At 32.3% G+C, this 12,546-nt stretch overlaps 1 protein-coding gene and 1 non-coding gene across 2 annotated transcripts; one reads left to right on the top strand and one right to left on the bottom strand.

The window, feature by feature from the left end:
- Window positions 1-6,297: 6,297 nt before the first annotated feature.
- On the bottom strand, window positions 6,298-6,370 carry TRNAA-CGC (transfer RNA alanine (anticodon CGC)). Its single transcript has one exon. It is a non-coding gene; the product is annotated as a tRNA-Ala (tRNA).
- Window positions 6,371-7,173: 803 nt separating this feature from the next.
- LOC107425134 (putative U-box domain-containing protein 50) lies at window positions 7,174-11,927 on the top strand. Its single transcript, XM_048478488.2, has 8 exons — window positions 7,174-7,717; window positions 7,858-7,970; window positions 8,071-8,198; window positions 8,312-8,723; window positions 9,384-9,524; window positions 9,804-10,343; window positions 10,752-11,468; window positions 11,659-11,927. Exons 1-8 carry the CDS (start codon window positions 7,549-7,551, stop codon window positions 11,863-11,865), a joined length of 2,427 nt encoding a protein of 808 aa, XP_048334445.2. The 5' UTR covers window positions 7,174-7,548; the 3' UTR covers window positions 11,866-11,927.
- Window positions 11,928-12,546: the final 619 nt, after the last annotated feature.

Genomic DNA, 12,546 nt, shown 5'->3' on the forward strand with positions numbered 1-12,546 from the left:
TCTGAAACAGGGTCGCGAAAGATCCGGGCTGGCGAAAATTGAAGAATTTGTTAGGGTCTGTTTCGGGGTTTGTTTAATTACGCAAATACCCTTTTTTTCTTGTTTTTTTGACAATACCTATCTCTTTCAGTTTGCATACACACTTGTCTTACATGCAGCTTTACTCGCTGGGTTGGCTCTTTCTGGGTCGAGTCTGACGTGGCTCTAGTAACTATCTGGTTTTTTCTTTCGAATAATTCCAATTTTTTTAATATTATTTTATGTTTTCCCATTACATTACCACAACTACTTTACAATCTCCTCCATTCTGCCTTTTTTATTTATTTATTTATTTTTAAGCCCTTTTTCAAATTTCCTTACGTGGGTGGTTTTATTGATATTTCGATAATAATATACATTTTCTATATTTTTCAGAAATTGTGTCCTCTTAAATGTAAAAACATAAAAAGTAGTAATGGATAGTCAGCTATGTTGAATTTTAATATGTAACAGAAATAAAAGAGTTTATTTTATTTTCACAGAATTGATTAACCAAATTTTGATGAATGAAATTTCTCATTTAGGGGTCAACATCAATCTGAAATTCGAATTATTGTTTGGCCAAACAATTATTGGGTAATATAAGCCTAATTTGAACTCATAACCTAGTATTTTCATGTTTATATACACAATATAAGCAAATAAAAAAATAACTAATCGCCATTCTATGCGCTATTATTAGGGATAACTAGAAAAATATAGATTCTTACACTTTAGGTTGTGCTCGTTCTGTCTCAATGTGGTTTATTAGCTTTTTTTCCCAAACAAGATCACATTTGAATTAACCTGGTTTACATAGAATCCCTTCTATATTTGAATTAAGTATATGACATTTTGAAAATAAAAAAAGTATAAAAAAATACATGTACAATGAATAATTTACTTACTTTTATTCATTTTCAAAATAATTAACCTTTAAAGAAAGTAAGTTTTAGTTTTTTTATCAGAAAAAAATAAGTAATAGTATGGTTTATTGTGGTTAGCTACTTGTATGTGCCGTATAATCTATTTCACATAGAACTTAACAGAATGACCAATTAAACTTAAATTAAAGTTCATCTTTATAAAAATTGAATTTTATCAATGATTTAAATTTGATCTAAGAATTTAATGATTATAAAAGGGATCTTAATTTAATAAAGTGAATTTTATTTGAACCTTAATAAAACCATATATATAATCTTTAAATAAGATTTATTTTGTTGTATTAAATTAAAATTCACATTTATAACCATCGAATTTTATGATTAAATTGAATCTTATCTTTTAAATCAGAGTCTAATAATTATCAACAAGACTTTGATTTAATAAGCTAGAATGAACTTTATTAGAGCTCTATTGAAGCTATAGGTGTATATATATAATTAATCTCAATTTTCATGCTAAATTCACTTATTGTTAAAAGATTATTCCGAAGGCTTAATTTCTGCGTAAATAGGGGAATTTGTCAAATGTCGTGGTCTTTTTGGCCCGTCACGCCATGAACTTGCATCGCATCTGCCTAGCTGCTGTATATCTTTAATTAACGTTTTGTATGCTTTCTATATTTGCTTTTTTTTTTTTTCCCTTTATTTTTTTCGCTTTAATACATGCCTCCGAGATGCTTTTTGAAGTTAAACTGCAAAGTGAAAAAGAAAAGAAAAAATAAAAATAAAAAAAAATAAAAGAAAGAAAGAAAAAGAAAAGTAATGGAAGAAGAAGAAAGTTGGTTCGTGGTAATTCGTCCAAGTCAAAGGAACAAAGAAGAATCCAACGAATATTGGGAGGTAAAAGTAGTCCTTTCGGGTTTGTGAAAAAAAGAAAAAAAAATGCCACACAAATTTATGTAAAAAGGGGGCTCTAATCCCCTACATTCAAACCCAAGTGCGAGACCAGAGACCGAGAATACCGGAGACCACTCAGCGCCGATAGATCATCAGGCTTTGCTTTTTGAAATCCCCTAAACCCACCCCCAGCTTTTAAGGGCTCGTGATAGGATCTCAGTAGAAATAGAGACATTTTTAGTGCGTCTTAAATATATTCCAATTTTTTTTTTACGTTAAAATAGTATATTAAAATGACGACCCCCTGGTAGACCGGCAGGACCTACGCCATGGAAGCGACGAAAACGTGTGGACCGTTGATTGGTGTTGAACAACGGTGGATTTAGTGTGGTTGGTTAATTAGCCTAGCTGCTTCTGTTGCCTGGTGCGACCAGTACTGTTTCCTTCTTGTTTTTCGGTAATTATAAAAATAAAAAATAAAAAATAAAAAATTTCAAAGGTAGAAATTGGGCAATCTATATGTAGGTCTATTTTTTTTTGTGGTTATTAATCTATATAGGTCTGTGTTTAAAATTTCATAGGTATAAGACTCAAATAGTACTCGAGCCTCATTTTTGCCCTTTTAGTCGGATCCAACACCATGTACACATGAAAAGCAACATAAACCGATATATAGGACAATGAAAATTAAAGAAATATTCACGTAGAGTTGGATAATTTGCCACCTACCCCGACTTCCTCTGCTATGCAAACCAGAATAATTTTAAGTAGGCCTTGACGATTTCAGTTCTTTTTGCGTTAATTCCTCTCATGAGATACGTGGCCACTCGCTGCTATTTCTTCTTTTGGACCTCTGACTGTCCTCAGGCACTCCATGCCTCTTCGTGGTGAGAACTTGTTCCATAACCGTTATACTAAATGAATAACGACACAGTACAACAATTCACTTATAATCCATTGCATATACATATATACATATGTATATATGCTTTAAAAAAATAATATTACAAATACCATATATTTATGAAATGATAAATGTCATCATTTTCTTTTTATGCATGTTACTATTTCAACTAATAAAAACATATTATCGGTTTGCATCATATTATTAATATCATCGTTGCTTGTAATTTTTTTTCCTGCTTCTATTAATTGTTTATTGCCAGAACGACACCGTTTTAAGATGGTTTGAATTGCTTTCTTTCACGACCATAGTTTAGAAGGCCATAAGAGGTCTACGACCAGAGAGCAGATAATGAGGCAGTTCCATCACAGTTCATGCAAATAATTAATGCTCCGTTTATTAATAAAACGACAAAAGGAAATATATAAATAAATTATAGAAGGAACTGCTTAGCCAAAAAGAAAAATATAAGGAACCGATGCCTACATTTATTGCATTATACTCTTAAATTAGTCTCTTTTCCGGGCTTAACTTCAATGTTCATTAATTTATACATAATAATTAATACCCAAGTTCACTAAAACAAAAGGATGAAATTAATTCCATGCACAAATTTAATTTATCAACAGCATTGAAAAAGGTCGGCCTAATAAATTGGATGCTATAAACCCACTCCAATGCACCAGGGCATACCCAATCACTTATTTATCATTAACAATCAGAAACCAAAACCAAAAAGACAATCAGACCAGGCCAAGTTGCATATATTGCTGCAGCTGACCTGCCTCCCCCATCCTTTTCAAACGGCATGTGACATCACACGTGGTGCTCTCAGACAAAGAGAATGTGCAATCTTTAAAAATAAAAAATTAGAAACAAATACTACGACTTAAAGTACACGTCTCTATATTCTTTGCATACCCAAAAAAAAAAAAAAAAATTGATTAAAATCGCTTTAGAAGAAGGAGAACCAGATTACTCAAATTTTGTTAAATATTACAGATTCTTGACCACGTGTTAATGCACGTGGCAATCAAGCACACAGCATTAGCCCATCATCACCATCACCATCATTATCTTATATATAATAATATGTTATTATATACGTGTACATGTAAAGATTGTGTGTATATCTGCGATAGTTGAAAGATGTAATCTTATATATAATCGAATGGTGATGATGATGGGGAGTATATTCTTAAAAATGGATCTTAATCATACTTCTTATCTTCGTCCTTCTTTGCCTTTATAAAAAGATCTGTGGGTGAGGCCCAATAGACCCTGTAATCACTGCCTTTTGACCTTTGACTGAGAGGCACGTGCGTGGCATCTTCTTTGTTTCAAAATATGGGCTCTATGATTTCGGTGACGCACGTGCATTGCCCTCCCCTTCCGACAATCTACATCTATTAACATAATGATGTCTTAAATGTTAAAACTTGCTTTTTCGCAATTTTTATTACTTTCTGACAGATACAAAGAAATAGCTTTTTGTTTAATTAAAAAAAAAAAAAAACTATTTGTGTAATCATCCAATTGCTATTTGAATATAAGCAAGTGGTTGCTACACTTGCACGTTAATGTTATGAATTAGATGTATAGTTTTTTTAGATGTAATTTATGACTTTGTTTATGTGTTCTATTTATTTATTTATTTTATTTTTTATTTCCTTATAAATCAAGATTGCACCCAATTTGGCCTACTTCACACATGAATCACGATGTGTATAAATTTATAGGAGCAAATGGAACTTGGCAATTACATGATGGTAAATTCAAATTTAAATTATTCAATAATTTAAAGAACTGGAATTTAAACACAGATTAAATATATAATTAAAATGAAAATTTGATTGTTGTAAATTAATTATAGGGAGTATTATGGTTTTCTTTTTTGGGGGGGAAAAGAAAACAGTAAAAGAAAAAAAAAAGAAAGAAAGAACGTAATATAGTAAGTTGATGGAAAGGGAATCCATGCAATGAAAGATTGGATGCGAAGTGGGTGGGGTGGACCAAAGAAATAGAATCAAAGTCGTTTTCAAACTGAATCCAAGCTTTAAAATTTGAAGACAATATGATATATGATTGAGGAGGGGCCGGGTAATATATGATCATAAGATGTAGGTCCAGGCCTAAAGGTCCTTTCAACCTGGATTTTTGTTTTGTTTTTTTTTTTTTTTTTGATGGATTATTCATAGCAGATAATTCCTATCTGCATGCACCGGAAATAGGTTTTTGTTGCTTTTAAAAACCGAGTTCAAACACTCTTTTTTTTTTTTAAATTGATTTTGGATTTCTCATCGCATTTTTTTTTTTCTTAGTGACGATGGTTTTTAAGAATTTGTATGGTTTTCGAATGAAAAAAATGCCATAATTATTGGCATGAATATTATAATATATATATATATATATATTTTCCATCATCCTAAACAGGCAAATGAACGAAGCAATGAGAAACCTTTCGTTTTCAAGAAAATCCATGTTGGACTAGGCCCAACCTGAAATTGGTAAATTTGGGCTACAAATTTCCTAAGCAACCGATACTTACAAGTCCGACCGGAAGATCATCTACGATGGCGGTTAGCATTGTCTTATATGGAACTCTCTTTGACAAAGTTTTTTAAACTCCGCAGCCCTTTTTGACTTTACACTAGATGTAATTTAGCTGTTATCTTCAACAAACATGTGGCTGTATATTCAAAGTCAAGATTAGGGTTTTTGAATGAATGCACAAAAACGTGGAGATAGCCGGTCAGCATTTGAAGCCGTAAAATAATTTCGTCTTCATGAACTTTCTTCTGTTTTTTCCTTGCTTGATTTGCAGCATTATGAACAAGTTGGCACCATCAATTTACTTATGTTTGGAATTGGCTTGGATCTATTGTGGGGGGCTACGGATAGATGGGATTTTAATCAATCCATATATGATTTGTGAAAGCAACTAGCTTAACGTGGTTAGACAAATTTACAAGGAAATCGGTCAATTTCTCGGTTAGAAAAATAAAGATAATTTAAGAGATTTGATTTGTGAGTATAAAAATTATTTATGGACGTATTAAGTGAATTGATTTCAAAATAATCAAAAATTATTCATGGTTTATGATTTTGTCTTCAATGAACTTTCTTCTCTTTTTCCTAATTTGATTTGTAGCATTATGAACAGGTTGGCACCATCAATTTGCTTATGTTTGGAATTGGGTCCATAAATGATTTGTGAAAGCAACTAGCTTAACGCGGTTAGACAAATTTACAAGGAAATCAATCAATTTCTCGGTTATAGAAATGAAAATAACTTAAGAAATTTGATTTGTGGATATAAAAATTATTTATGGACGTATTAAGTGAATTGATTCCAAAGCAATCACAAAATTATTGACGGAGCATATATGCCAAAAACATCAAATCAATTTCGGTTAAAAAAATGAAAATAACTTAAAAGATTTAATTTATGGAAGCATGTAATTAAATTGGTTAAGGAAGAAAATAAATTCGATGTATAAGTGGATTAAGAATTTTTCATGGTTTATGAGCATATGCCAAAACATCAAATCAATAGTGGATTTCAGGAGTCCCACATAAGAAAACGTTAAATGGAGGTGCGGGGAATCGAACCCCGTGCCTCTCGCATGCGAAACGAGCGCTCTACCATATGAGCTACACCCCCTGACTTGGAGAGCGCCTTATAGATGAATCAAAGAAAATAAAAAAATAATTTAGAACAACAATACCGGATATTCCAATTTCTTGGGATCTTCGGCACTTCCGCATATATTCTGTCAATCTCTCTATGTTGTTGGTATTGGATGCGATAACAACAAAACTCTAAACACTTTTGGTAGAATGGAAGGAATTCAATTTTTATCATATATATGTATGTATATATATATATATATATATATATATAAAAGGTGAATTAAAAATATGATCAATAAATAAATTTTTGTTGCAGGCTGAGAGACGCCTAAATTTCAAACAAAATATCCTAGGCTTTAATAGAAGAAAACAATTATTATGAATGAATATATATAGACACTGTAACGACATATACTTTCTACTTAAAGAGGTTGGAGTTTTATGTTGTTTCTAAAGGAAAAAACAAGAAATACACAAATGGAAAGTATATAACCAAATATATATAACCAAATAACATAAGGGATACTTGTTTGATCCCATATGTCTTCAATCTGCCAGGTACACACCCCAATACACATACATATATATATATATATATGTATATAACAATATTATTTTATATTATGTTTCATGTAATACACGTGTCCAGACTGTTTGTTGATTGGTCTGGTTACAAATCGTCCGGTTATGACCCAAAAGTCTATTATTCTCCATCTGTCAAAGAGTAAATCCCTTTTCGAAATAAAACCCAAGGACCGTTGAATAAGATAGGCTTAATTTCCAGAAACTTCAAAATTTTATTTTGTACTACAACGACCACCCAAACGTTCCCATACCCGCTGTCTTAGCTTCTCTGGTTTTGGTTTAGTACACGTCTGTTTAGCGAAAAGAAAATGTTTCTTTCAATATTATAAAACAAGCAAAAGGAAGCCAAACATAAAATGCCAAAAAAGAAACAGTTCTTTTCTTGAATTCCTCAATCAAAAGCTTTGAAATTATATCATATCCCACCCACTCTACCCCAACCATTCCTTGTCTACTTTATACACAAAATTTTCACATTTTGTAGGCTAGAAAACAGGGCTTTAGATGTGGATCTCTTCCTGAACTTTCTCTCGGAAAGCTGGAAAGTTAGCGAAGTCCAATGTGTAATTAACTAAGAAAAAGCCCAAGTTGAAGTTTTTGCAGGTTAGTTAGATTCAGCGTACAATGAATAGTCCTCGTCCAGAAGAGAAGGTTTATGTTGCTCTTGGGATGGAGCTTCAAGATGGATTTAAGACCTTGGAGTGGACTCTGCAGAAATGGAAGTCTCATCCAATTTCCATTACCATTCTCCATATTACCTATAATATTACAAGAGATTTTGTTTATACCCCATGTGAGTTTTTAAACACTTCGCAGTATTTCCAATTTTTTTTTTTTTTTTTTTGTTTTCCTTTTGTTTTGATTAGAATTTTGAGAAATGGGTTTTAATTTGTTTATTGTAATTTTATGGTTTCTCTCCTTCTTCTATTGTAGTTGGAAAACTCCCTGCAAGTTCTCTGAGTGATGAGAAACTTGAAGTTCTTAAGAAGTATGAGAAAGAAAAGATCAACAATTTACTTTCCAAGTACATAGCTTTCTGTGGCAAGGTTTGCTTTTGATGAATTATCTTGTACATAATATATAAGTTAGCTTGGATTTTCCCATTTTTGTTGCTTTATAATATTTTTTCCTATGTTGTTTTTATAGGTAAAGGCTGAGATTCTTCGTGTTGAAAAAAATGATAAACCTCTTCATAAACTAATGCTGGATTTGATTTCTGGGTACCATATAACCAACTTAGTCATCAGTCTCACGATCATGAAATCCTCATCCTGGTATATATATAAATATGTTCTTCAAGGTCCATTTGTCTTTTCATATGCTTTTTTCCCATTATTATATATACTTGGTAATATAATTTTTATTTTTGTTCTAAATTTCTTTTTAGGAGATCAAAGAGCGCAATTGGTGGATCATTTTACATACACCAGAAGAAACCAGATTTCTGTGAGTTCTTCATAATATGTGGTGGAAAACAGGTTTTTCTAAGAGTAGAAAATGATGAAAGAATCATGGAAGATGATCAAGGACTTAAGGTTGCAAAAATGAAAGAGAGAGTCAATTTCAGATCTCTGATTGACAAAATGTTGCCTGAAAGTTTAATTGATTCGCGTCGCCGATCATCTGCTTCATCCAATTTGCAAAATCAGTGGGAATATTGTTGTGAAGAAATTGAGAATTATTTCCAGCATTTGTCATCCTTAAATTTTGATGAAGAAGATTGTGAGCAAATGATGAATGATTCTGTTCAGATTAGTCCAATGGAGGCAGAGATGCAGAAACTTGCAGAGTCTAACATGGTAATTATCATAATTTTTTTGTTTTATTATTTTGTTTGATGTTGATTAATATGATTATTATTATGAATCTTGTTGTGACATTTAGTAGCAAGGAAATGATGTTTTTGTTCAGCAAGTCCACTTGTTGAATTTTGAAAGTGGTAGGGTTAAGAAGAAAAATAAAAAGGAATTTGTTTTTTTGGAGCTAGTATAACAAATCCCTTTCAAGGCTGCTTCCTCCTATCCTTCACTGTTCTGTCCCAATAGAACAAACTCCAACAAAATAAAAAAAATAATTAAAAAAAAAAAGTAACTTGTTTTTTGGAGGGGTTAAAATTTTTAATCAAATCATTCTTTTATATCTGAACCAATCTCATCATATGCAAAAAGCGAATCAAGTCCAAATCAAAAAATAAGAATGGTAGAATTTTGAATTATAAAAGTACATTTGAACAACCTTTACTTATTTCTAAAAATGTAATTGTTGAAACCATTTAAATTTTAGAGTCTTATAAAATACAATGCATAATTACAAAGAATCTAAAATATATATATATATAAAATAATCATAGTTGGTGGTCAACTCAAATTGTTCCAACTGGATGTTGAATCGTTGAGATTATTTGACTTTTCACTATGATTGTTGTAACACGTGCAAAACGTTATGTGCACCATTTTCAGAGCATTACAGAGAAGTTAGAATCAATGAGAAAAAAGAAGAGCGAAGCTCACAAGGAAATCCAACTGAAGAGAAAAGAAGCAGATTCCAATATCGAAAGGCAAAAGAAGGCACAATGGGCCATTTGTTTAAGCAATCGCCGGGTAACACAATATATTTATATATATACATATATAACCTTTCCATGCATCTCCGATTATGTATTTTTTTTTAACAAATTATTTAATTTATAATTTTTCTAAAATTTTTCTGTAGTGATTCAAATTCATATTTGAATGTATTTCTCTATATTCAATGTGATTCGAATTCATGCTCGAATGTGCTTAATCATTGGAGCTATCCGCTTGGTTATACATATCCAATTATATATATTTTTTTTTAATTTTTTGTACATTCAAATTAATTACACATGGTTTTTACAGGCTGATGAGCTAGATGTTCTGATCAAAGAGGAAACCACAAAAAGGGTAGGGTTAAAGGAAGAATTAGACACTACAAAAGATTTAATGTGCGAAGTTAGGACAGACATTGAAGAAAGCAAGAAGAAGCTAAATTCACTCATGGAGCTCCAATCAGAGCTTTCTAACAAGCTAGAGATTTCAACCACGGAGAAAATGAATGTTGAGTCGCAGCTAGAGAAGGCGGTAGCTACTCGTGCTGAGATGGTTAGGGATATCGGGGAACTGCGAAGACAGAGAGACGTTCTTCGCCGGAGAGTTGAGTTTTGCAGAGAAAAAGATGCCATTGGAATGGCTGTGAGGATGAGTGAACCTGGGTGTAGTTTTAGGGAGTATAGCGCGGAGGAGATTAGATTGGCTACTGATGATTATTCGGAGCGTTTGAGGTTGAAATCTGGAGGTGATTTGACTCATGTTTATAGAGGACGCATCAGTCACTGTACTGTGGCCATCAAAATGATCAACTCGTCTAGTGCATTTTCACGGGAAGAATTCCAAGCTCAGGTACATAAGATTAAACTTGCCTTAATTAATTGTTAAAACTTCTTTTTAAACATATATATATATATATATATATTTTTTTTTTTTATGCATATGAGAAAGTTAGGAGTATCCACCATTCATTTATTTGCGACAAATTTTAATTTTCATTCTTAGAATTGATCTACAAAAGTGATAGATAAGTTCCTTTTATTGAGGAGTTTCTTATATCAAACCATATAATAAAAGCTGTTCAATTTAAATGTAACTGTAAATTTCATCATTCTAGATAGAATCTATAATTTTAATAAAAAAAGGGAAAAGTAAACAAATTTGTCACTTAAAATAGTCGAATAATTGCATTTTAGTAAAGTTTATTTTTAACATTAATTCTATCATTTTTTATTAAAAGTTGAAGATCCATGTGTGCAGGTGGAGTTTCTTAGCCATGTCAGACACCCACACCTGATTCCAACCTTGGGTTTCTGCTCCGACCCTAAATGCATAGTCTTTGAATACATGCACAATGGCAACTTAAGGGACATAGTCCTTCACTCTCGCATAAACTCTGCAAAGAGAAGCCCACCCCTCTTGTGGCACCAACGGATCCGCATTGCGGCCCAGATTTTCTCGGGCCTGAGCTTTCTTCATTTGGCCCATCCCAAGCCCATTGTTCATGGGTCTCTTGACCCATCCAACATCCTCCTCGATCGCAATCTTGTTGCAAAGATTAGTGGTTTTGGACTGGCTCAATCCAAGGGAGAATGCCATGTTGGATCGGATATACGAGCTTTCGGAGTTTTGCTTTTGTATCTTTTAACCGGGAGGAATTGGGATGGACTGGTTGAGGACATGATGCTTAGTGATAAGGCGGCCCTGGTTCGGGTTTTAGACGATACGGCTGGACAATGGTCATTGGACCTGGCCCAGAGGCTTTCTGGGCTGGCATTGAGATGTTTGTCCATCAATCAAGGGTCTGATTCGGATGTAAAGGTTGGGACCCTAATGGAAGAGCTTGAGGAAATGAGGAAGGAGGCTGAAGGATTGGTCGAGAAAGCAGGAAGAGAGGTGGTAGTGAGTGGTGGAGTTGAACAACGTGAGCAAGAGTCCAGTGATGTGCCCAGTGTTTTCCTCTGCCCAATATTTCAGGTTAGATGGCCTCTTTATCTCAAATCTAAATTCAACTTTGATGTAAATAAAAGTGGGCTACGATATGGGCATCAAATAGGCCCAAACAACATCTTGCCCACTTTAAGACTTTTATTTTATTTATTTATTTTATTATTTTAAAATAGGAAGTTGAATTGAGCTAAATAATAATATCAATATTTGAGTGCAGGAGGTGATGGAGAATCCATGTGTAGCAGCAGATGGATTTTCATATGAGCAAAAAGCGATAGAGGAATGGCTGAGGATGGGAAGAGATACTTCACCAATGACAAACTTGAGGCTCAAGCACACATTGCTCACCCCAAATCACAATCTCCGTTCTCTTATACAAGATTGGCATGCTAAAAGATCCATTGTGTCTCCTTCAGCATTGTAAATAAAGACTTTGCTTTTCTTTTTCACTTTTTTTTTAATAAAAATTTATTATTATTATTATTATTATTATTAGTTTGTTTTATTTTTTAAAAATGAAAAGAAAAGGTTTTAAAAGGGTACAACTTTAGCAAATAAGTAAGAAGCAGAAATATTAATTTCCACGACCTTCTGGGTAGGATTTTGTTACAACCATGTCAACATTAAATATAATTGTAAATCTTTACCAAAGACACAAGTTTAAAATATATTTTTTTTATCATATTTTCTATGGGAAGAGTATAGAGATATTGTATTTAACATCATTATTTCTCTCTCTCTTTTAAATTTTTAAGCACATATACATATTTTTCCCCTTTAACTGCTTTAACTTTTATCAAAACAAAAACTGTGTTAACTGACAATCTAACTTTCCATTTTTTTTCTTTTATTTTTTTGGTAAGTCATCAGTAATTGAAGGTTATCTCTATGCAATAATAGATTGAAAAATAAAACTTTCACAAAACAGTGATATAAAAATTTACTTTGATAATTTTGCAATATTAAAAGCTAAAATAAAAATTTAACTAAAAGATGTCAATGGCTTGCCTCATTTAATGTTGACTAACATTACAAACTAATTTAAAAAGCATAGTAATATAAAAATCAAACCAAATCGACCAAATACACACCCAATATGAATCTC

This window comes from Ziziphus jujuba, chromosome 7 (assembly GCF_031755915.1).
Source record: "Ziziphus jujuba cultivar Dongzao chromosome 7, ASM3175591v1".
Taxonomy (NCBI): domain Eukaryota; kingdom Viridiplantae; phylum Streptophyta; class Magnoliopsida; order Rosales; family Rhamnaceae; genus Ziziphus; species Ziziphus jujuba.